Source organism: Amblyomma americanum, chromosome 6, assembly GCF_052857255.1.
Source record: "Amblyomma americanum isolate KBUSLIRL-KWMA chromosome 6, ASM5285725v1, whole genome shotgun sequence".
Taxonomy (NCBI): domain Eukaryota; kingdom Metazoa; phylum Arthropoda; class Arachnida; order Ixodida; family Ixodidae; genus Amblyomma; species Amblyomma americanum.
Genome location: NC_135502.1, coordinates 113,538,196 through 113,564,086, shown reverse-complemented (window position 1 = coordinate 113,564,086; position 25,891 = coordinate 113,538,196). Strand labels below are relative to the sequence as shown.

At 45.3% G+C, this 25,891-nt stretch overlaps 3 protein-coding genes across 3 annotated transcripts in view; 1 reads left to right on the top strand and 2 right to left on the bottom strand.

The window, feature by feature from the left end:
• LOC144094019 (uncharacterized) overlaps positions 1 to 14,546 on the bottom strand; it is a 34,705-nt gene extending 20,159 nt beyond the window's left edge. Inside the window, exons 1-4 of the mRNA XM_077627860.1 lie at positions 14,392 to 14,546; positions 13,601 to 13,747; positions 9,428 to 10,518; positions 286 to 379 (exon numbers count right to left, since the gene is read on the bottom strand). Coding sequence (XP_077483986.1) covers positions 286 to 379; positions 9,428 to 10,518; positions 13,601 to 13,747; positions 14,392 to 14,405 — 1,346 coding nt within the window. The 5' untranslated portion in view covers positions 14,406 to 14,546. The remainder of the gene's footprint in view (positions 1 to 285; positions 380 to 9,427; positions 10,519 to 13,600; positions 13,748 to 14,391) is intronic.
• Positions 14,547 to 14,730: 184 nt separating this feature from the next.
• On the top strand, positions 14,731 to 15,990 carry Ccdc56 (Coiled-coil domain containing 56). Its single transcript, XM_077627858.1, has 3 exons — positions 14,731 to 14,859; positions 15,003 to 15,188; positions 15,825 to 15,990. The coding sequence occupies exons 2-3, from the start codon at positions 15,008 to 15,010 to the stop codon at positions 15,893 to 15,895; spliced, it is 252 nt and encodes an 83-aa protein (XP_077483984.1). The 5' UTR covers positions 14,731 to 14,859; positions 15,003 to 15,007; the 3' UTR covers positions 15,896 to 15,990.
• A 381-nt stretch (positions 15,991 to 16,371) lies between these two features.
• Positions 16,372 to 25,891, bottom strand: part of Mccc2 (methylcrotonyl-CoA carboxylase subunit 2) — a 39,582-nt gene continuing 30,062 nt past the window's right edge. Inside the window, exons 15-17 of the mRNA XM_077627856.1 lie at positions 24,803 to 24,917; positions 20,927 to 21,012; positions 16,372 to 16,513 (exon numbers count right to left, since the gene is read on the bottom strand). Coding sequence (XP_077483982.1) covers positions 16,396 to 16,513; positions 20,927 to 21,012; positions 24,803 to 24,917 — 319 coding nt within the window. The 3' untranslated portion in view covers positions 16,372 to 16,395. The remainder of the gene's footprint in view (positions 16,514 to 20,926; positions 21,013 to 24,802; positions 24,918 to 25,891) is intronic.

Here is a 25,891-nt window from a genome sequence, read left to right as displayed (position 1 = left end):
CAGGACAACATTCCTAGGAAACTTAGAGTAAATACATAAATAAGAAAAGCCATACTTGAGGTCATAAATTAGAATGCAGGCAGAGTTACTCTGTCCATCTCTCCAAGAACATAGCATCACAAGAGGAGAGGGTCAGGGCTACTTACTTTGACACATGCCTTGCTGAAAAAAGAACAGTAAAAGGGGTGCTACCTGATGCACAATATATGTCAGCCCAAAGCGTTGTCGCACTCAAGCATTGCTCGTTACGCTCAATCAGCAGCACACCATCCACCGGCCACTTACCTACAATCAAGGTCCCAGTTCCATAATGAAGGCGCCCGTTCACCACCACTGTCTTCATCCTCACTTGAATCACTAGCTGAGCTGTCCAGATCTCCTGCACCACAGTAAAGAGCAGGCACTTTTTGCAGTCTATTTTGTTCACCTCACCCAAACAGCAGAGAACTGTACAGAGAGCACAATCCATTCTCATAATAAACTGTACATCTCCAACCAAAAATTTAACTTTAGCCCAACGTTTCGAAACCGACTCATCTCCTTCATCAGGGGTGACTGAGGGCAGTAGCTAGCAGTAGCTAGTCTTTTAAGTATGGAGGGGAGCGGTTTAGGCTGTTAGTCACGCTGGCGCACTGCAGGGAGGTGGTGAATGGAGACTTTTTTCGTTGAGTCCAAAAGTGAAGTCCCTGGGCATATACTGGGGGCAGGTTTCCTTTTGTGCGGTTGATGTTGTTTGGGGTGGTTTGGATGTGCCAGGATTCCAGGAGGAGGCTTTTTGTGGTAATTTGTTTCGGTTCTGAGGATGCGGGTTTCTTCAAAGTTGATTCTATGGTCGGAGTCCTTGGAATGTTCGGCTACTGGATTGCGCTCTCTTGCGAATTTGCGGACGTCGTTTTTATGTTGCCGAATTCTTTCTTTGAAATTTTTGGTTTCGCCGATCTACGCATGGACGCAAGCTACATCAGCGAAACCAAAAAACAAAAAAAAAGTCGCCATTCACCACCTCCCTACAGTGCGCCAGCGTGACTAACAGCCTAACCCCCCCCATGCCTTTCGCATCACAGATGTTGTTCCTTTGACCCCCTCCTCCCCTCCATACTTAAAAGACGCTAGCTACTGCCCTCAGTCACCCCTGATGAAGGAGCCGAGTCGACTTCGAAACGTCGGGTTAAAGTTAAATTTTTGGTTGGAGACGTACAGTTTATTATAAGTCTTCAAACCCAACCAGACAGGCAAATCTGTCAAAATGTTTGGTTTTCAATCCATTCTCAGTACCCGATCTCACTTACACAGCAGGGGTTCTCAAACAGGGTTCTCTGGAGTGCTTTCCATGCACTCACCAAGCATCTAAATTTGTGCATGCTTCAACATCCCCCCCCCCCCCCCCCCTCGCATTTTTCATTTACCCACCTCAGTTTGTGACTAACACACCATAATTGTTTGAACAGACTCTCTCACCATACGGCCAGTCATTGTGGAATTTGGCATTTTTTGAGGGGCCATGCATCTGCAAGCGCTCTTCTGCATGCATGTTGGGCAGGAAGGGACTGGAGCCAAGACATCAGGGGTTCCTCAGCATCTTTTGAAAGCCACCGGGATATTTCGAGGTTAAAAAGAGAGCCCCTGCTTTACAGATTAAAGGTGGCTACCTTTGACTACAAGCCATATCACTTTATTCAACACCGCTGCCACTCTCATGTAATGCTGGGGTCCTCGAACCGGATTCCATGGGCTAATTTAGCGGTTTCTGCGAGTGCCCACTCTGGCCGGTCCCCCTTTGTGGTACATATCTTGCAGGCACCTGTGGGCAAGACACAGCATCTGGTCTGTTAAAACTTTTGATTTTCTTGGCTTTTAAACGCTAAATTATCTCGCATGTCGCACCAGCAGGGTAGGACCAAGTGTGGCAGTGAAAAAGTTACATCCGACATCATTTCGTAATCAAGCTCATTCTCATCATTAACCGCCTATATTTGCACTTCTATTCCTCGGTGGGAAACAGCGTTGCACATGTGCACTTGGTGACTGACCGCCAAGCCAAGCTGAGCCAAGCCAAGCCAAGACGAAAAAAAAAAAAAAGAACGAAGTGCACGTATCCCTGCCAAACTAATCATCGACCATATTCGAAGTTTTCCCAAGCGTTTCGATGGGGGCCACCTGCACTGAGGCAAAGTCTTGCTACCGGTGAGCCCATTTGCACCAAAAACTCAGTAGTCTTTTAGCCTACCACGTGCCATGTGCCACCAGTGCACATGCTCATGCTGATTGGTCCCAGCACAGCAGGCATGCACGCAACTGGGCAGAGCCTGGTGCCATCTGGGGCACTCAAGGCAATCGGTGTATGTGCACTGACATCGCACGTTTCACGGTACATGCCACGCTAAAGGTCTCTAGTATCTGCCGAAACAGGGAAAAAATGTTGGTGCTATGCTGCCACTTAAGCAGAAGACTGCCAATGGCAGGCAAGCTGTCGTGCTATTCTGTGTAGCCCAGCTGGCCGAGCGCACAAATGCAGTGGAATATGTGAGAGTAGTTTCCTGTGTTCTTGCCTTGGAGTAAGAGGTCTGACCATAAGGGAGAGTTGGGCATTTAATAATAATAAAAAAACTGACAGCTGAAAGCAACAAACAAGCAAACAAAAGTGGACGAAGCTGTAAAAAGACACAAAGGATCCATTCACAAGCAACACCAATCAATTGTAACATTTCGCCATGCAAGCACCAATATAAAACATGAAGAGTAAGAGAGAGAGAGAGAATGCATGTGTGTGCATGCGTGGGGGAAGGGGGGCTCCTTGCCACACAATGAAGGCTGCCAGGGTTCATTGAGATAAAAATGTTTCAGAACTCTTAAGGTACTGGGATGGTGCTTCTGCCACCATGACAACAATGTGGTCTGCATGCTCGAGAGACCAAAAAAAAACCACGGCAGTGCTGCTACAAGAGTGTCTTAGTGTGCTGCCCTTGACCATCTGCCGTAGCAATGCCTTGCTTCACTCATCTTGAACCACATTCCCAGAATGTTCCCTTCTTCATGTAAAAATGGGACGCTACTCCATCTCGATAACCACATCCAGTCAACTTCAACGAGTACCATGTTTCTTGGCACTACTATACCATGCACACTGAGGCAGCCTGGAAAATCTTCTGCCTCATGAATACAAGTTCACTCCCGTGTATGTCACCACTTCTGACAGCCTGTTCTATCATTCTGATCCATTTACTCAAGACCACCCCCCATCCCTCCAGTGAAGATACTTACAGCTGGCCAAATCACCTAGTCTCGGACTGGAACCCGCCACCTACCGCTGCATGGGCCCATGCCTCGAGCCCTACTAGGTTATCCTATGGACACAACAGCCTTTCAAGATACTGTATGCTTGCAGGTGTGCGAGTGTTGTGTATGCTTGACTTCCTTTTCATCTTTCTTTTCCCTGTCTCTTCATAGCATGCCACGTCAACTACCCGGCACACCTCTTCTGCAATCAACATCTTTATGGTGAAATAGCACCAACCCTGCCAAACTTTCATGCACTTAAGATAAATAAAGTTGGCCTTTGTTGATAGGATACTGCAGTCTAATTCCGAAGAGACCACTCTCCTCACTTTAAGCGAGCTTTTATAAGCTAGACACGACGAAAAACGAAATACAGTGAAAGCTCGTTAATTCACAACTCGTTAATTCGAAATTTTGGATAATTTGAAATAGTCATCGTGGTCCGGTCCACAGTGCATAGAAGTCTATGCGCGTAACAGCTCGTTAATTCACTCAAAAATTGGCGCCGCCACCCATAATTCGAACTGCGCGCCGCCAAGCGCCGCTGTTGAAAACCATCGTTGGAAGCTTTCACGGCAGAACGATAGATGGCACAACCATCGGGGCGCCGCTAGGGTGCTGGAACAAGTACTAACCAGTCTTTCCTGCCGCGACTGCTTCGAGGAACGACGTTTTAGTGTTTTAGCCCTCGTTTTGCACGCCGCTTGCTCTGAGCTTGTGTCCGCGAGATGTGTTTGCGTGGGAAATACTGCGCCAAGACAGTGAAGGAGAAAGTGGCGATTTTACGCGAGGTGGACAAACGGAAGGCCAGCAAAGTGGAAATCGCGAAAAAGCACGGGATTCCACCAAGCACGTTGTCGACCTATGTCCGAAATAGGAAGGCCATCGAGGATGCCTACGAAGCCGAAGATTTCGCCAGCAACAGAAAAAGGCTCCGATTAGCCAAGTATCCGGAAATTAAGACTGCTGTGATCACGTGGGTGAAGGAAATGAGAAGCGCAGACATTCCACTGAGCGGCCCAATTATCATGGCGAAGGCGGCCGATTTCGCCCTGCGCATGAATGTGGAAGATTTTGTCGCCTCCGAAGGATAATTTCACCCCTTTCGAGACAGACATAATCTTGTCTTCCGGGTGTTGTCCGGAGAAACCAAAGAAGTGAACGCAGAAACTTGTGCCACGTGGCGAAGCGGTGCTCTGCAGCAGTACTTAGAAAGCTACTCGGCACAAGATATATTCAATGCTGATGAGACGGCTTTGTTTTATAAGCTCCAGCCCGACAGAACAGTAACATTTAAAGGGGACAGCTGCGCTGGTGGCAAGCGAAGCAAAGAGCGGATTACTGTTCTGGTCGCCGCTAATATGACCGGGACGGAGAAGGTCCCTCTTTTTGTTGTCGAAAAGGCAAAGAAGCCTCGGTGTTTCAAGAACATTAGGACACTGCCAACAGATTACGCCGCCAACAGCAAGGCATGGATGACGGGCGAATTGTTTAAAAAATGGCTCCTGAAATTCGATCGGAGGATGGAGCTAGGGAAGCTTCATGTTTTCCTCATTGTGGTTAACTGCTCGGCACAAAATGTCGACGCCGAGCTGAAAGCCACAAGGCTAGTATTTTTGCCCGCCAAGACGACTGCGGCCTTGCAGCCAATGGATCAGGGGGCGATCAGAAACATTAAATGTTTCTATAGGCGCCACATGATCGAGCGCAAGATTTTGTGGACTGGAAAACAGAAGACCAGCACCATCACATTGCTCACAGCAATGCACATGTTGGTGCCTACATGGGAGCAGGTCACGCCGTCCACAACTGCAAACTGCTTCCACCACTGTGGCTTTGCTGCCGGAAGTATGGAAGAAAGTGGCGACCATGGGAGTCCAGAGCCTCTGCCTGCGGCTGTGCGTGCTGTGCTGCAGGACGTTAGTTTTGATGATTACGTTGAAGTAGACAGCGATGCAGCAGTGTGCGGCGCCCGAAGTGATAAGGACATTGTCGCTGAAATTGTTGGGGAGCAATCTGTCCCAGAAGACGAGGACGACAAGGAGCAAGAGCCCGTGCGTCCGTCCGCGGCAGAAGTTATGGGAGCGCTGAATGTCGCGCGCCTTTTCTTCAGCTTTGAAGAGGGGGAAGAAGACTCTCTGCGTCGCATTCGCGCGCTAGAAGACCAAGTGACTACGGTAGCCCTCAGAGAGAAGAAGCAGAAGATGATAACAGATTGTTTTGCTAAATAAATGTTTTTCCAGGCATCAAACGTGTCCATTTTTGCTCACTTTCATTAGTTCGAATTTTGGTTAATTCGAACTGGCCTGGCGGCCCCATGGAATTCGAATTAACAAGCTTTTACTGTACAGGTGTGGTCACCAATTTTGTAAGTAAAGTGCCTGCGCTGACACCGATTTTTGGGCACGATGCCAGAAGCAATGCTACACAGTCCTTTTAGGTATAGGCTTCATCAGACTGAATCATCTGGTGGGCACAGTCCTTTTAGGTATAGGCTTCATCAGACTGAATCATCTGGTGGGAAGATTTTTAAATGAAATGTTCCTGGCGAAAAATGCGCCTTTTGCTGCCGGATAAACCTCAGAAAGGGCCTCAGACAGAATTACTTTGCATAATTAAACTGAGCAGTTTGACATATCTTGATTAATCCTAAAAAGTTCTCCGAAAATGCTAACTCATTACTCTATGAAATCATCATTAAGTGTGCGGACAAATCGCCTTATTGTCAGCACTATCGCTGTGGAACAGATTCCTGACAGCCAGCATACCAGCTTGTCTATAATAGTTTTTTTAAAACACCTTTAACCCAGTCTCAATAATTTCTTTTCCACATAATCACCCATTTTAACACCTTAAATGTTTTATACCAAATTTACTAGCCTAATTTGTGCATTTTTTTCCTTTAAATTAAGGTTTCAAAAAGGGGGCACACAAATTACATGGAGATTTTGCGAACACGTCCTTAAAAAACTACAAAGGTTGCAACATACAACCTATGCTGTATACTGCCGACTATACATCAACCCCTCCGACATCTCGCACCTCTCACTGGCCAAAAAAATCGATACAATCGCAAAGCTAGAAGGAAGGGGCAAACGAACTAGTCCAGCCAGCAGCCCAGCAGGCTAGCAGCAAACCGGACAGCAAACAGTTTGGCAGTTTCAGATTCCGGAGCGCCGGAGGTTACCGGCAGTTCGCGCAACTGTTCTTCCAGGAAGGTCACCACACCACAAGTGAGCCAGGTAAACAAAGCGCAATTCTAATTCTCTGGGGGGCCGACTTAGCGGCATCACCTCGCCACTCACACCTTCCGCAGTGCATATAGCAAAACGGCCACACTGATCTTCCCAAGACTGTCTTGTGCGCACCCACATGCATGCTGGTGGTTTGGTGCAGCAGGGAGCATAAAATGCGCGTTTTTTATGCGTTGCATATTGCAATCACTCAGTTCAGCCCTTGGGCGCGGCCGGGCAGCCACCATTGACCTTTAGCGCAACCACGTGACGTGACGTCACGACAGCCGGAGGAAAAGCTGGGCCCCAACTCGCGCGGTCGCGCGCGGCCGCAGCCACCACCTGACTCCCGCTCCTCCCGCTAGGGGCGCTGCGCCGGCGCGTGACGTCACGGAGGAAAAGCTGGGCCCCAACTGGTGCGGTCGCGCGCGGCCGCAGCCACCACCTGACTCCCGCTCCTCCCGCTAGGGGCGCTGCGCTATGATTGACGTCACGGCATATGTATAAAAGAGCTGCGCTCCTTCGCCAGGACAGTCTTATACCCCTGTCACACGGGCATTTCGAGGGCCCTCTGTCTATCGACTCAAAGGCGATCGAGTGCTGCTACACGGGCAGTTTCAATGGCGATCGAGTGAATAGCCTATCGAGTCAACGGAGCAGCACGGAACTCCATCGAGATATGCAACGCATTCTTGGCTTAACCAAGCTAAGCCTGGCCATTTTTTAAAATAAACCTGAGTAACAAATTAAATCTGAGAAAATTACACGAGTAAATACGGTATTCAGTATTTTTGCCCTGCTGCTGTTTTGAGACTGTTGAGTTCCTGTATTTCTTCATTATCGGTATACATTTTCAATATTCGTTTTGCAGCTCTACATCCTTCACAGAAAACTCATCATGAAAGCTCTCATTTAGCAAAAAAAAAAGTATTTCAGAGACTTGGATACATTATTGAATAACATTAGTTTGTTACGATGCCTTTTCCCTACAATGTCAATTCGGCTGAAACCGTAATGAGTGAACAGGCCAGTTCCACTGCTAGAATTCAGGCAATATGTTTTATGCTTCTTTGCAACCCTCCATCGTTAATTGCTGAAGGGTTTACTCAATTAAGGGGGGAACCTGGTCTTGAAACAAAAATTGTATTAATGATGCCACGGTTAAGAAATCTTCAAGGAACATGTATTTTTGTGTGCCGATTCTAAATATTTCACATAAAACAATTCCTTGAACACTTCTGTAATTTTTATGTATGTATTTTGTGAAGAGCTTTAAAAAAAATTTGCTGCGGGAAACTTGCTGATATGTATGCCATTGGGTTCTCTTGATACCAAGGGATGCAATAAGGGTAAAATTGTCTTCCTGCCTATCATAGAACTTAAGTTATAGGGTTTCGAAGTTGTTGCTTCAGAAATGTGAAGTGTGTATTCCTGTTTCTGAAGTGGCAGCTTCACTACCCTATAAATCAAGGTCTGCGATAGCCAGGATGATAATTTTACCATTATTGCATTCCTTGGTATCAAGAGAACAGAATAGCATACATTTCAGCGAGTTTCCCACAGCAAATTTCCTTCAAAGCTCTTCGCAAAATATATGCAAAAAAATTTGTATAAGAGCTCAAGAAATTGTTTTACATGAAATTAAATGATATATTTACAATCAGCGTGAAAAAATACATGTTCCCTGAAGATTTCATAACTATGACTACATTAATAAAATTGTTTTCAAGACGAGGCTCCCCCCTTAAATATCTGCCTAATTTTTTTTTTTTCCAGTAACCAGTCCCATTCACCTAGCTTCCCATAAGATGTTGCAGCCTTACCTAGTTCCCAAGGCAGACCAAAAGCACACAATAATTGTTGCGAAGTAGCAGTCCCACATTAAACAAAATAAACACAGCTCCATAGTAAAGCACTCACTACTCTATGATGCATTTAACACTCCTCAAACGTCTCAACACTGCACACTGGTTGCGCAGCATGCTGTGCACACATCGTTCATTGCCTAAGGAAGTACGAAGGTTTTGGAAGTGAAATTTTTTATTTTTGCCTCAAAGATAAAATTTGGCACGCTTATTGGAAAATGCACCAAATCAATAAATGCAAATTTTTACTCATATATCTTTAGTAGTTATAACTGCAGAACTTTGTGCTTCATCGCTATACCGAACTTGCAGAAAGCATGGAGTGACAACATAACATGGTAGGAGCCTAGAGTCGCTCTTCAATTTTAGCCAAAGGAATGGTTCATGCAGTGACATTCTCCAAATATTTTTATCAACCAGAGTTCCTTCTACACAGAACATTATTTGCATGTCCACATAATGCACTCATTACTGTCATGTGAAATTAGTGACAGGGTGAAAAAAAAGTAATTCAAAAATATAGGAACATCTCTGCATGTAGAATTTATCAAGGAACACAATGCAACAAACCACATCAAAATCCATAAAGCCATTGTCATGCTATGCTTTCAGCAAGCAGGGCAGTTTAGTCAAAAAACACTTTTGAGAAAGCTGGCATTTTCACGCAAATCTCAGCCAGTTTTTTGCTACCTATGACAAAAAAAAAAAAATTGTTTAAAGTCAGTTCTGCACTGTTTTCAGCAAAATTTTTGGGATTATATATAGAGAGATCGTATAGATATGAAATCTGGTGTTTTCTCATTTTTTTTCTCGAGATTTTCGTGATTTGCAAGCCAGGAGGTCCACATTTTAAATAAAGCAGATTTTTTACAAAACAGGCACCGTTCGAACAGCTAACTGATTTAAATGGGAGCTGACGTGCCAAAGCGACTCGGACTATGATGCTACGTTTCACTTCAATTTCGATGCAACCAAGACCGGGTGGATACTAAAATCAACTCATAATTTAAAAGACAGTGAGAGGGGTGAACAGATGACAGATGACATGCTTACCTGCACCCACTTGGGAGCCCAGACCAGGAAGTGAGTGGCAGGTACTGTAGCTGCCACTACCACTCGTGCTGGCCTGCGCCTCTTCCGCTCCAATGTTTTTCTCAGCATTCCAGAAACGCCGCAGGTTGCGCAAAGCAGCAGCAGGACTGGTGGCCAACGATGTGGTTGTTGCCGTCGGAGCCACAGTCGCAGGCGCCACCCGAATACGTCTGTCCCGGTTGGGCCTCTCACGTGGCCGGACCAGCACACCTGGCTTGGAGACTTCGTGCCTGTCGTGCACAAAGGCAGCCCCCGCAAGCAGCGATGGCGGCGTTGATGAAGATGCAGAAGACACCGCCAGCCGGTGATTGTGACTAGAAGAGCTCGACGTGTGCCCAGAGTCCTGCTGTGCTCGTTTGAGCTTGTCCAGCACTCGGTTCTGTGCTATCTTGGCCTGCAGCCGGTTCATAGTCTTTGGCTGCTTGGCCAAGCCTCCGGGAGTGGCACTGGTCCCTGTGGCACTGCACACGGCCACCGCCGTGCCACCGCTGGCGGCAACAACCTTTGGCTTGACCTCCGCCAGTCCAAACACAGTGGTCCCCTTGGCGAAAGACACGGACGACAGTGGCTGGGAGACAATGGGCAGCCGTTGGATGGGCTGGACTGCCTGGACCTCCTTGTGCACAACCACTGGCTTAGACTGGGCCCTGTGGTTGAGCAGCGGCTCACCACTGTGCCGCCCGAGGCTGCCATTTTCAACGGTGCGATGCACTTCGGATGTGGTGGGTGGTGACGCGCTGGCTGCCACCGAGATGGGCGTTGTCTGCTGTGGCAGGGTGGCAGCGGTGGTGGCCGCTGCCACCACCACCGAGGAAGGGGGTGCCTCTGAGAAGTCATAGGGGTCCTGGGGAACGCCCCCTGGCTGGTGGTTCTCACGCTTGAGCAGGGCCCGCAGCCGGTCAGCAAAGCGGAGCTTCCCCTCCGAGGGAAGCGACACGGCGGCACGGCGCTGCCGCCGCTGCTCCTTCCGGCCTCCCACGTGAGGGGGACCGTCCACCAGGCTGGGGCTAGCGTAGAGGCGGGCGGCCACAGGGGCCCCTAGTTTCCCATTCCTGTAGGGCAGAGGCAAACAGTCAGACTAACCTACGACAGCTGGGTCACATCTTGAAGACAATGTTTCTGTAACAGAGTAGCAAAGTGGACTAAATTGTGTGTTACCTGTAATTAGTGTAAGGTTACCTCGTTTGTGTGCTTTTCAATAAAATGTTGGTTGTTGTTTACAAAACTGTCCTGCGTCCTCCTCCTCTTTGTGCCTGTTTTTTTTTTTAAACTGGCGCTGTTACGTCTCATTATTCTCCCATCACCACAATCATACATATGTCAAAGAGAGCATCCACGGACTGTCATATCCTAGACCTGGAATAGCAGTCAGATCTCACACCGCACACTCTCACATTAGTCTAGAACAAATTATCACAACAGTACTAATCTAAACATCAATGCCAACTAAAACACAACGTAATTTCATACAAATGACATCATGTGGCCATGGTACATTTTCTGATGAAAAGGATCCACTCTAAGAGCCTGTATAAAAGTATATCACAGCAGCAAAAGAACCCAAGTCACCACTACAAACCACAAAAAGAGCCCCAACAAGGCTCACTTCAGTTTTTTCCCATAGCCATGAACATTATACAAATGCAGTGAAACAGAATCGCACCATCAAAAACCCCCCAGGTTCATTTTTACCGACACTACCTTTTTCTCCGGACATTATTCCATGCTTACAATAAACATCAAGGTACCACTGGTACCATAACACACTAATCTTTGGCCCAGACATCAGTGCAGGCCAACCAAACTAAGGAGTCTGTCAATGCGACTCATCCAACATTTAAAAGGCCTATAAAGTTTTATCTCTCTGTTTTGCTCGTGAGCCACACTGGACATCAATGACTGATATAATGAAGAACCATGCCGCCAACACAGGGTCTCACTAACCTCCAGTGCCCAATCAGAGCAAATCCCAACAGTAGGGGCTATAGAGCTCTGCATGTTACATACACACTTCAGAAAGCGCAGTGCTCACTGGCATAACACAGTCCACATAATGCTGCCTCAAATGCTCAACATGTAGAAATTACCCACACCTTCAAGATTTAAAAGAAAGAAATAAAAAAAGACGACGTGGGTCACCGAAAAAATGCTTCAGCTATTCATCACACGAAAAGCTCCAAGGAATGAGGCATTTCAAATTGGATCATAAAACAGCAGCTTCCAAAAACAGGTAATCAATGAACTCTATTATAAGGAGCTACAAATTCTCAATGTGCTGCTAGGCACACACACCAGTTAATGATATGAAGCTTATAGCTGCTTGGCGGTGCAATGGAGCAATGTTTTTCTGATCACATAAGTGGCCACCCATAACATCACAGGTGGGCCCAGTATCATTCCATAGCACACCTCATATTTTAAGCAGCAATCTACGTAGAATTTCGTTCCTGCAATATTTTTCTATACGCCTAGCATTCTGCAATGTGTGTGGTTTCAATAACTAGGACTAAAGATTTTGGAAACAAAACTGTTGGTGGCTGGCTGTGCAGATGGCGCTTCACTACCTTCATTAATACAGAAACACTTTTAGACCTCTCAAAACATTTTCAGTTCTATAAACTATAAAAAAAATAGCTACTAAACAAGTCATCACATTATTTCATAGTGAAATTTACAAATCGTACAACCTCCTTAATATACCGTTGCACCTAACTAGAATTCAACCTTTCCAGCATGCCAGAGAAATGGCTAAACGTTTTTGAAGGCTGATAAGAGAATCTCAGGACACAATCAGTTGACACAATAAGTTGAATTTCTAGAATTATGTCTCAATTACTGCCATAGGATGGCGCACAAGCACGCCAAGACACCCCCGCCAAGTGAACTCTCTATACTCAAGCCTGAAATCGAGCAACGAATTTATCACACCCAGAGAAACAAACTACGCCATGCAGGACATGGAAGAAAAGTTTGCAAAACATGCTACCCAGTTTTTAATAAGTTTCAAATAAATGAAAATCCCTGCCATACCCACAGCATTCAAACTACAAGGCAAGTACACCACAAATTCAGCGCACATGAAAGTGAAACTTGGCGCATTCACTAGTTGTATTTTTCTCACTAACGAAGTGCAAAAAAAAAGTAAACAGGGTTATCTGCTGCAGGAAAGAAATGCGATTACGCTCAGGGACCCTAGATTACAGCCCTTGTCTTCCGGGTCAACAACCTTATCTTGAAAGCTATCAGGCAGCAGGACAGTCATACATACCTGCAAAGCATTGCAACAGTGAAGGTGTTTAACTGGCAGAAACAAGGCTCTAGAAAACAAAACTGAAATGAGGACCACCGTGTTTAATGTAAAAATGCACGCATTAGTGACGAGTTGTTTCAATAAATGGTTCTCTTTGGTACAGGAGAAAAATTAGTACTACTGCTGAATAGCAGAAGTGACCCGAGTGCCTGCAGCCACTCCCAAGATAAATAGCAAGCCCAAAACCCCAGTCACATGAGTAAAAGGCACCACATATCATCAACAGAACAAATAACCATCTTCATGCTGTTACTAGACTATATCGTCATATTCATAGTAGTAGTATTAACTTAGAAAGCAGAAAAAAAAATACAAACACGTCACTGCTTACTTTGAATGGCTTTTTGTCGGGCAGTAATCGGACATCAAGGTAGACTTACGATCAACTACTGAAGCGCCAAGGCGACATTACACAGACTATGCTTACACTACGGCTCTACGCCGCTCTCTAGGTAAGCACGACCCTGCTACAGAGCTTCTTGCGTAGACACTACACACAAACTTCGCGACGGCACAGCGGCAGCGCCGAAATGCCCAGCCTCTGAAAGCGGCAGGCCTTCGCCTGAAACCTCAATGTGCGGGCGGCAACACCTAGCCGCGCTGCGTAAACTCATGCGCAGAGAAAACGCCTTACGAACCCACTGAGCCAATCGCGCAATGTTACATCGACAACAGCATAAAACAGCGCGTACGAAGCGATTCTGGTTACCACCGGCGCACGCGATGGCCACGATTTCTGACACCTGTCAAACGGCCGAGCAGACCGACCGCGATTCGCACAACAGCACAAAAAGTGATCGGAAAGAAGCTCCACATCTACTTACTGCTCTTCGCTGGAGAAACCGTGACACTTGTTGTTGAGCTTCGTGGCGTTATTGCTGCCGTGGGAGTACCCCAGAGTGTTTTCCTCGAAGATTTGTCGAATGCAGTACGTGTATCCATTCAACTGTCCCTGTTTGTATAATTTCGTACTGCGAACGAAAACCACAAAACGCACGTTTATTCACGCGGCCGTCACAGCAGCTGTGCACCATGAAAGACACAGATTGCGCGCACGAAGTGATATTTCGCACCGATCACTCGTACTTATACAAAGTTAACATCACTGTTTACATAGACGACTGACGTGAGAGCACGTATCGCCGACTTGACTGGGAAGTTTTCAACGGCACCAGCAACAAACAGCTGCTACAGCGGTGACAGAAACGCACCGCGTACTCTTCCGCCGCAGAATAAATCAAATAAAAAATAACCCGACGAAATAATCGCAAAACTGCAGCATTTTAGTGAACCACTCTCGCGCAAAGGTCCCTAGGCCTAATCATTAACACACTTGCGTCTCTTCGAAAGAGCAGAATTAGGCTTACGAAAAAAAGTGTTTAATCTCAGTGAAACAGTACGAGCTCACTTGAACACTAGGAACAAGAATTTTCCCTGACTTAAGCACTCAAAGATTCCAGATCGTTTCAGTGTATCCGTTAATTGTAAAGGGAATTGATCGCAAAAGAGTGTCACATTTGAAGGTCACTTTCTTAGGGCTAGCTTCACAAAGCATAAACATTGTCAAACGTATATTAAAGCGGAGAGCCACAAAAATGTGAGAATGGCTATTTACCCATTTTTGTTCATTATCGAGCTTCTCGCTATGATGTACACTTCCTAATCGGAGCCAATTAGGAGAATATATCCAACATCCGCGTGTAAAATCATCGTTTCAAGGGAAACCACAACAAATAATATGGCTGCCGTTGCGCTGACACAAGTTGATTCATCAACTTTTCAGTCGCCTGCAAATTAGTATTCACACTAACTGCACAAAAAAATTGTGCTATATAAGAAAAAATATTTTAATTTTAGCCTTAAAAATAATATTTATATATAAGATGCTTATCCTAGCCTGACAAAAAACACGAAAATCTGGTCATGTGCTTGGTCGATTGGTCGGCTTCAACTGGATTTATTAAACTTGCTTTGCGGCGCTGCTATGTCTTCCATGTGGGAGTGCTTCTGAGGGTGTTTGCATTATTCCTAGTTTCGTTGTCCGCTTTCGTTAAAAATCGTTCCTACCGTGATTAATTATAAGGTGAGGAATAGTGCTACGGTGCTGCGAGTGGCTCGTTATTGCGGTTAACGCGCCTGTGTTATTTAGATGCACACAAACAAACTGACCTACGAGGCACGTCTGCTGCTCTGCGGCGTCACCTTCACGATATATTTTTCTTTCAGGTAAAATGTCGGGTGACAACGTTATGCCCAAGATCGACATTCAGAAAGAGCTGAGTGGGTCGGCGCAGCTCAACTATATGAAGATCGTCGAGAGAGAAAACATGGAGAGGGTGCGGAGGCTGAAACGCATTCGCCATAGGAACCTGCTGACGGGATTTCTGCTCGCTGGTGGAGTGTGTGGAATATGTATCCTTTCATTAAGCATTCCTCAGTCAAGTGTTCTTTTGCACTTTCGTGCTATTGAAACAGGGAGACTTAATTAGAAAGCGCATTCATTGTAAATGCAGGAGGCCACCGTGAACGACTTGCTTAGATACCCCCATCGTTTCTTAGCGGTGTACTCAGAAATATAGTCGCACGCTCAGCGCAGGAGCTGACTCGGGAAAACGCATGCATAAAGCTGTTACTAGAAGTGCTACAAATCTAGCAAGCAGTTTTTTTCCAGATTCGAATTCTAAGTGAAGGACAATTTTGGCTTGGAAACGAGGAGGGGGGCAAAGGTCAGGTGCGCAGACGAAATTGTGGAACTGGGGTAGCCATGGCTAGCACAGGACCGGTGTAACTGTTGATCACTAAAAGAACACCTTTGTGCTGCAGTTGTAATCGGCCTATGATGATGCAATAACATTGCATACATGGCATGATGAAAGCCAGCGGAAGGATGGAACGCAGAGCAAATAATGGTTTGGCGCGAACTGTCTGCTCTTTTGTTCCGTGTTCCATCCCTTGACTGGCTTACACCATGCCTGTGTTGAAGTTTTTAACATTTCTGTAGTGAATTTTTGGCATGCCATTTGCGTGATACCTTAACTTGCTGTGCAGTTGCTTACTCGATACTTGCTGTCAAGCAGGAGAGCTTCCTTGACGACTTTGAGGAGCCTGCTCCAAAGTAGATGACGTAGTGCAAATTGTTCTGTACATAAAGTATTCTTGTTGTTCCGTGTTGTGCAAATGACTGAAATAAAGTGTGGTGAGTTTACAAATATTAGCCAGGTAAATTATTGTCATATGATTGTCACTGTGTTGTCGCAAGGCGTTGCCGTAGTTTTAAGGTTTTTTTTTTTACTACACAGGCTGTACACAATTGCATGCTGCTCACTCCAATACACATGAATTGCCATTATGCAAGGGGAAATTTGCCCCTTTTTGTTTTCAGCTGAAATGGGCACATATACAATGCACACCAGATGGAAATTGCCCAGTACTTCACTGGCCCCTGCATAACGAGTTTCGAAGTTCTTAACTTTTTCCACTAGACCATGCAACAGAAGTTGAAGGAAAAAAAAGTTCATATTGTATTTTGGAACTATATTTTCGTGGAACCATAAGAACTATTGAGCACACAACAATTGTTGTGTTTTTGTACATATAAAAGAAATGGCGTGAACATTTATTACATTCTGAACACTCCAAAATGCGTTGGTGGAATCTCTGCATTTAGAGCAGCACTTAATGACAGCCCCAGCACTTTTCGTGTGTCTGCAGGGTCGATGACACCGTCGTCCCAGATCCTGCATTAAGGAAGAAGACAGTGATTGCAGTATAGGTTATACAATTGTCGTGAGTGCTTCACATATAGAGACAAAATTTGCTGATGACAGCATTCCAACTTTTACTTTTTAAAAACTGACATTATCAACATGGTGCAAAATTGAGAAGGAAAGTAAATCGCCTGTGACATGTTTAGCACAGGAGTGATTCACTTTTTGGGATGGTTTAACATCCCCCCCCCCCCAAAAAAGCTGCTCTAAAGCAGCTGCTAAAGGAAGCTGCTCTTATTGTGCTTTTCATGCCAGCTTCTTATTCATAAATTTCCAATTTTCTATTCTACTCTGAGTGATCTCGGACCACGTCTCTGCAGAATGCAAATGTAGGTAAGCACATAAAATGACAAGTTAATCACAACAGGCTTTGCTCACACAAAAGCAAGGTGTCTGGCTAGTTGGTATTGCATACTGAAAGAACACGGTGCCTAGAACCGAGGACACAGGAAGAAAGGCTTACATGAGTGCTGACTAACAACTGAAATTTTATTTCAGATCAAGGCACATAAATAGGCTGTAGGAAGAGGTGGAAAAATGTGGAATGCCACATGATTGTCGGGAATCAGTATAGTCTCGTCGCAAAGTAAAAAGGATACAAAACGTAGTCAAAAGGGCGGGTAAAAGTGCAGAGGCACAAAAGAGAAAAATAAAAAGGCAAAAAAATGGGTTGAAGGCCATTCCTGGTCCATTCCAGGAAGGGTTCATTCCCAGTGATTGCGCAGCATTCAACATTTTTTTCACTCCTTCCTACAGGCTATTTATATTGTTTGTCCTGAAATAAAATTTCAGTTGTTAGCCAGTGCTCATGCACACCTTTTTCTTCCTTTGTAGTGTTTTTTTTGTGGCATGTTCACAAATTCTCCGCATAATTTGCTCACCGCCTTTTTTGAAGGCTCAATTTAAAGAAAAAAAATTGCGCAAATTACGTGAGCAAATATGGTAACATATAAGAAAACTGGTTGACCTCAAGCCATTCCTTAGCAGGCACATGCAGAGGAATGGAATGTGCATTGCGACGCTGGCTACAATGATCAATTAGAACAAAAATGGAACCATGTTGCTGATACCTAAACAGGAATTACATACGGGCTGTTGTTGCAATACTGAGACAATTGCCACTGGCTCTCTGCGAAATGTTCCAAGCACAAATTTTGTTTTATTTTGTTGTGCATGTTTTTTAGCATATCCTTATTGTGTGCTGCTCTAAAATTACTCCAATTCCTGGATATGCAGCAAAAAAAAAAAGTTGCAAAATAAATGTGCTTCCTCGTTTACATCCTAGCTGGACCCCAGAAAACAGATCTGAGCATAATAGGATGTGGGTGTCTGATCACAATCTCCTCCTTGTGCTTGTGCACGTCTTCAACTTGCATATGGCTAATTATCACAAGCAGGTACCACAAAACCAAAAGGATAATATGGCCATAATAAACATGCCACCGGTTATCAAGCATGCAGCACACTCTTACATCCGGGACCAACAGGTCACCATTTGCAATATGCATTGTCCCACAGCAACATCTAGGCTGCCGTTCTGCAACTTAGCCTCAGACATTCCTGCACCTGAAGGTAGATACAGCAGGCTATTGAGGTTACTGTTTGGCCATGCATGCTTTTACACAGCTGAGAGAGAAATGACTATTTCAGGCAGCAAAGAAAGTGCTCAGAAGACTTAGAGCCTGGCACCTAGGAAACCAGCTATGTGACTAAGAGCACATGCATGCCAGGTTCCAAAGCCTTAAGTGGCTTTCCCTGCATAGGCATTTCAGAAAACGTACTACTCTGCCATTAAAAGGGCACTGTGACGTCTTTTCCACTACCAATTATTCTTGTTAAAGAGACTCCTCGTGTTCCAGACATCTGTGCAAAAAAAGAATTATTAAAATGGGAGCATGCAAATGGAAGTTAATCCACTAGCAATATTCAAAATAGAATGATCACACAAATATGTATTTTTGTCACTCATTAAGTGCTGAGATAGGGCGCTACCAATCTCGTAAGTATGTGGCGTGTGTGCGAGGTATACACATGCAGCTACCCTGGCAAGGCAACAATTGCATGCTGTATATATTTTGACGGTGTCGCCGTTCCACAAACGGCACGGGCAGCTAACACAACAGACAGAGCTCTACAATATTTCTCTGTAATCCCTTTGGTGCTGGTGTTGGAAAGCTACCACTGCCCTCTGCCTCCTGTTTTGCTTTTCGATTCACATTTTTTGCCCTTTATGTGTTAACCGGTTTTTCTTCTGATGCCTACTCAGTATAGCAGTTTTGAATTGCAGTGCTCACTTCCGCAATACAAGCAAAATGGAAAGTGTCGTCCCTGAGCCTAAGTATCATTTTTATCAATATTCGTTCACTTTCACTGCTTCTTCTTTTCGTTTTTTTTTCCCCATGCAAAGAGCTTGCAACACTCGGAGGCATCACATCTGGATCAATTTCCAGAGTATAGACATTTTCAACCGGTGCACCGGCATATTGCTTACTGCACTGATTTTTACACCTGATGCTACCAACCTACTGCGTCTGTGGCAGAAGTGCACAGCAGATTAGCGAGCAATAACCAGATTACCAGAGAGTGCTTGACAGCGCAAGATGCAAAAAGCAGTCCAGACAGCAATACAGCGCCACACAGGCTGGAAAAGTCTAGAAAGGAACTAATTTCAAACTGGATGCCCAATCAGTCAGAAAGGCAGTGCCCAATCTGGCTGCTGCCTCATTTCTGTTGCCGAAAATCGTTTTTTGACACCATCGGCCTAAAACAAGCATTTCTGGAGCAGTATAAAATATATTAAATACGCATTACGATTTCGGTGATCTCCTTGAGCTTTCAAACATTGCAGTGTCCCACGCTATGCATACAAAGAATAAAAAACACGTTTTATTTGTGTCATAGAATCTTCACCTCATACCAAATAATAGTTTAATGGCACACCATTTTTAGTGTCGTAGGCCACTTTGAAGCAGCATTACCAAGCAAATTACCAAGCATCCGCTCAATCCCGATGTGCAGTGCAGTCTAGGCTGTGAGAATAAAAGCCCCAACGTTTTTGAAAATGAACCGGGCGCAACCTCTAGCCATTTCTGGCTACACTGATGCCCAAAGAAATGAAGAAGTTCTGGCAGCATGTTTGTGTCGAGTTGAGCAGGCTGGTGCTAACTCGCCCTATTTCAGAATTCCCCCCCCCCCACCCCTGAGACTTGGCAATGAAAAATTTTACCGGTATACTAAAGAACAGAATCACAGGCATGACAACCATGGAAGGAGGTTTAATCCTCCACAGTTACCACACCCTGAATCACTTGAACCACACAGCGGAGTCAGGGTGAAGAATCTCGCATGAGGGCCTCTACCGAAATGCTAGACAATGCACACACCCGTATGCTTGGAGCAGGGTGCAATGTGCTGTTGAAGCTACGGTGCAACTCACAGGCCAGTGGCACAGACTTATCTCATATTTGTCTCCAGCACTAACTGTATTAGCCCAGTTCCCCCAGTTTTGCGTCATTGGTGTCATCATCCATCCGTATGCCCCATTCAGTGGAAAAAAAGACAGCTAACTATATATGTACAAGGGGTACTTTGGTGCCACCACAAGGCTTGGGTTTTTAAGGCAGAGAGAGACGCTTTTTGGGCCAGTGTTGCCGGACATCAAAAAAACAGGCAAATCAAGTTAACTAGGAAAGTGGTTAAATAGGTTCTAAAAGTTAACGTTTTAACTATTACCAATGGGCACCTGACAGCAATTAGAGATTTCTAGCCGGCTGTCAGTAATAGCCATATCAGTGTTTGGAATATTGAAAACATAATTACCCTCACCGTTGGGGCTAGACTAAGTTGGGCCATTCCTTGCGTCATCTGAAAACCACGGACTCTGCAACGCACATACAATGCGACATTTTCTGCCCCGCCCATGCATAGTGACTCTACAGTTCCTCTATGCCTGCTCTGCCTTGGACTCCATCATCCAAGAAGGGCAACTTAGGCAACCACATTTTAAGCAGAGGTTCTAATCTGGGCCATGTTGCAGAGTTTGCTTCCAGTCGGCCATGAATCCACACAGTTGTTCATTGGCTACAGTGGCTATTCGTACTTGTTTATTGGCAGTCATGTGTGGAGTCATTCGTCACACTTGGGATAAAGAGCCTTTTTTTTCAACAGCGTACTTAATGCCGCACCACTGAATAAATAAAGCTTGGACAATATCAAGCCGTACACACTTTAAAAGCAGAGCACATAAAATAACCACATCCTGCTCAGACCTCTGCATCGCTACGCTGTTCACGCTTTGTTCCAACACCATTCTGCTAAGAGTCCGTGTAACTCAGATGCTGTGACATAAACAGCCTTGCCTTCAGTACATGTTAACATGCATACCTGGCACTTGCATAGTAGGGGTTCCCTTCGGTTTCATATTTCTCTATTATGGGATCCCTGATGGCCTTCTCTTCTTCTTCCGTCCACTGAAGAAAAATTTACAAGGTTAACTGTGGCACCACAACATTTGAATAGCCTACACAAAGCAACCACAGTGCATCAGCCAGGCACTTCTTCAGCAATAACACTTCTGTTGGGTCTAGTCGGTTCACGGTGATACAGATGAACGATGTGCGCAAAACATTCGACTAACCACATACACGGGAGAAACACAAGGACTGGCGCAACACTAACAGCTATTTTCTTCTTCTCACACCAACGCATACATATACATTTTTCCACACTTGCGCAAGCTAACAAAAAATTCCAGTCATGCGAGATTACTGGCAACGATGTGTGCACAAAAACTTCAATTCGGCGAAGTAAAGTGATAAGGAAGTATCGCTAACACATCCTTCAGTATTTTTCTTGAAATGGAATGCTTCGAGAGCTGGAATTTTTTGTTAGCTTGCGCAAGTGTGTAAAAATGTATATCTATGCGTTGGTGTGAGAAGAAGAAATAGTTGTTAGTGTTGCGCCAGTCCTTGTGTTTCTCCTGTGTATGTGGTTTGTTGAATGTTTTGCGCACATCGTTTATCTGTATCACTTCTTCAGCAGCTTCTACACTTGCACTAACTTTTTTTTACAGCAAGTGCTGTTACTGGGGGGGGGGGGGGGGGGGGTATGTCTGCTGAGGACACATGTGAAGCTTATAGCACAGTCGTGTCACAGCTGGTGAGCATGCTGCATGCAATATAGGTCTGCAGCATGCCTGAGGGATGGTGCTGGTGCAGCTCGTGGCAGAGTTGGTAAATACCTTACTCTTTCATGCAGTGGACTGGCAGAACCAGACTATCACTGACGCATTTCCTGCACAAAAGGGGTGTGCATCTTGCGATAGCCAGGGCTAGACTACAACAGCGGGTGGAAGTGAGTTAAGCCAGGTTTCTTGTTGTGAAATAAAATACAGCGAAACAGTTTTGGCCAGCTTCCTTGCCAAAGCATGCCAAGGAAGCTAGCTGCACCTGAAATCATTTCCTTCAGAAACACACTGCAACATCTCATCATGAATCACTGTGTTATCTCGCAAATCCTTGAATGCACAGCCATTATTTAAAATACCTAGACCAAAACCAGCACTAGTAAATCGAAAAGGCAATACACTTTATACATAACTCATATAGGCATGGCTCAGCTGACAATCTGGCTATAAAGTTGATAACCTGTCAGCAACAATAAAAAACACCTCTGTTACCAAAAATGCCAAATACAGTTGCCGACCAATTTTTCTGACTCTGCGCCGTGGTGGCTCAACGGTTAGGGCGCTCGGCTTCTGATCCGGAGTTCCCGGGTTCGAACCCGAACGCGGCGGCTGCGTTTTGATGGAGGCAAAACGCTAAGGTGCCCGTGTGCTGTGCAATGTCGGTGCATGTTAAAGATCCCCAGGTGGTCGAAATTATTCCAGAGCCCTCCACCACGGCACCTCTTTCTTCCTCTCTTCTTTCACTCCCTCCTTTATCCCTTCCCTTACAGCACAGTTCAGGTGTCCAGGGATATGTGAGACAGATACTGCACCATTTCCTTTCCCTAAAAAAACCAATTTTCAATTTTCTAGGGATCGCAAAAATGTTTTAAAGAATTGGGTATTCTGAAAAATCTAATTTCACCTTAAAAATCACTTTACGTCAACTTCTAATTGCCAGTATGGTGGAAGAAAGGCTTAGCACAGTAAACATTCCAGTGCTTCACAACACTCTAATCTCACTGCACGCAATGTACACAAGGCTGCTTTCATGAGCTTGGCATTTGATGGCTGTAATGCTGTTGGCCCGTCGCAGACCAACACACAAGTTGGGACGAAGCCCAGACACGAAAGCGAACTTGACGCTATGGGAACTACTATGTGCTGGCCATACCGTGGGCACGAAACAAAAAAGTGAAGATGGCGATAGAGATAAGAGAGAACTGACAAACAGCTGACACAGGCATTTTGTTGCGAATGGCCTTCACAGTTAGGCTTGTCATCGAAACGCAAGTCTTGACGATGTTGCGATAGACCAGTCGGGATGCGCTTTCTCACGGTTACAAGCTTTGCTTTGAAATGCGCCGTTTTTTTTTTTCCGCTCACCATCACCTAAAAGCTGTACACCTCCCATACACTTTGCTGCTGCATCTTCACGAACTTGGGTTCCGCAAACTTTGACTACTATTCAAGTTGGGCTGTAGATAACTTGAGAATGCTATGAGCTTGCAACCGCATGTATGCAACATGCGAACTCAGAAAGAATATCAGCCCTACGCTCAATAAGCCCCCTTTTAGCTTGAATTCCGCATTATTAAATCAAGTTTTCACTTTTCCTTGAAGTCTGAATTAACGAGGTTCCAGTAACACATAATATGGTAGCTTGGCTGTTGGCTGCGGTGCCGCTCGCTGGTTCGAAATATAAAGCAGTCAGCTGCGATATGTTCAAAATTTCAGGCACTGTTACATTAGTTCTATGGGGTATGTCACGGTGCCACGAAAGAGTCCCAATACTCAAGCATGTCTAAAAATTCGAAAGCCTGATCTTTTTTTGGTCATGGTCAGGGACTGTAGTCACAGCCACAGATACGAGTTGAAAGGACACCATATATTCTGAGGTGGAACCAGAAGAAATATTTGGATTATCTGAAGTTCGAATTATGAAACTGACAAGAAGCGCTTTCATCATAGTAAATTTATTTGGTGAGAGACCAGGCAATGGTCGCCAGTTTTTGAGATGAGAACAGCACAACAACGACTATTTTTTAACTTTTCCATCAAAGCCTTATTGTGTGCACACTGTCGGAAGCATCGAAGCAGAGCTCCTCCAAAATGGCAAGGGCCTCCTCGTCATCTTTTTAGTGCGACATGGCTACAATGAAGTCCCTTCAAAAGCAGCAGTGTTGCTTGTGAGGCAGCCTCACTGCATAAAGAGCAAGCAGCACGCGACGAGCATGCAATTTCAGCGCAATGGAAAAATGGGCAAACCATATGGACAGAAGTGAGGAAAATGCACAGCGACGCCAATCGGAATTCGAAATGGCGCGCAGCTGGACTTAGTTGGCTGGTAGGTGCGTGCCCAATAGCCACTGTCATCATGGGCTGGCATGAAGCTCAGAAAGATGAAAAAGTGAAACTAAGCGATCAGGCTATTCACGAAGATGGGGCTGCCCACTTTTCATCGAGCCTGCTGTTGCATGCACATCGCAGGTGTGCGGGCGACTCTACAGCAAGCAAATCTGATATGAGCAGGGCTAATTTGATCATCACTAGCTATGCAGGTCACACCTGTACACATCTCCCTTCGGGAGCTGTCTGAATTAACCAGTGCAAGACTCGCAGCATCCGAGTGAGCGTCCGACATCGCAGACTTGCATAGGTGTTAAATGGGACTGCTCCTGAAGTTCGACTGTCCGGTTTTGATCAATGGGCTTTTACGGTATGATGAAATTATATTGACCAGAGGTGGTAGTGCAATGACCCTTGTTTGCACGCCACACACACACTGCATGGAGCTATGGTGTTACAAATGAAAGAACAATGCTTTTTAAAGGTGACAGCAAGGCTTGTTTTTTTCCTTTCTTCTGCATAAAAACTTAAATCAGGCAGAGAAATTTATGATCGTCCACTGTGCTTCAAAGTTTGCAACAGTCCATAGCCATAAAGTGGCAGCGCTGTTGAGAAACTTTAAATAAACAAGGTCTTCTAAAACCTACCATGTTTCATGCAGAAGCAGACAGTTTTAAAAGGATATTCTTTTCTCAATCTTAATTATAAAAGGTCGGACACATGTACAGTGAATGACTTGTCCTTACTGGCTTGTTCTCCCTGGCCCGCTGGTCCTTGGCAATGGTTGTCAGCACACCTGCTGCCTGCTCCCCGCCCATGACAGAGATGCGGGCATTTGGCCACATGTACAGGAACCGCGGCCTGAAACAAGGACATATGTGTAAGCATGCATGCATGAGGCGCTGTGCATGATTGCAATGAAAATAGTACAACTGGACTGGACAACCAGAGGAGTGCACCTGCATGGCACCAGTACGGCAAGCCGGGACATGAAAACAGCTAAACTGGGAATCGGCCACACTGTTATTAAAGAATGCAACTCAGCGAGAGCAGAGTGGCATTACTTACTACTCGTATCACCTAGCATTTAGGGTGGCTCTTAGGACCGTTCAAAACAGACTACTTATATGCATAGGCTACTTATGGGTTGTCTGAATAGTTTATGCTGCTTCTATAACACTGCACTGGGGCATTGGATTGACACATGAAATGACAAGAGGGACTGCTGAGATGCTAGGCATAAAAATCAACCGTTTATGCACATTTGATGAAAGGCTTGCCAGCTTTTGTCAGTACCAATATCTGGCACCGACTCAATGAAAAGGCATAATTAAAAGGCACCTTTTCTGCAGCAACCGGGATCTGTCCTGCAAAGTTATCACCGTCGGCATCGCCGGATGCTTCGCCCCATTGCACTACTGCGCTGCAGAGAAGTTATCGCAGCAGCTGACTGCTGCTAGCCTGCTATTTTGCTGCTCTTCGCACCGCATGACCCCAGGCTTGTATTGCTCGCACGCTAAAGCATATTCCGTAAATTGCCAAATGTATCACAGGGTAAAAATTATCTGAAATTATGAATGCACTTATTGAGAAGTTGCATAATTCAGCAATGTATTTTCCGGAACAAAACGAAAGAAACATCATGGACATTTTACCTAAATGCATGCAATTTTGAGCCCATGAGTCTGAATTGTATCGAGGTTTTACTGCGCACTGCCTGCTTAATTTTCTCAGCGTGAGGAGCTGCATAGAAAAGTATAAGGTCAGAGCATGCTTCTGTCAGCTGGAATTACGGAAAGGTACCATGGAGCTTCCCAGCTGTGGACAGACCACAG

What these genes read in the sequence shown, in the direction of transcription:
- Ccdc56 (XM_077627858.1), top strand. Translation starts at nt 15,008, where the DNA reads ATGTCGGGTGACAACGTTATGCCCAAGATCGACATTCAGAAAGAGCTG. An exon ending in TGGTGGAGTGTGTGGAATAT is followed by an intron (nt 15,189 to 15,824) that starts GTATCCTTTCAT and finishes CTTGCTGTGCAG; the next exon opens with TTGCTTACTCGATACTTGCT.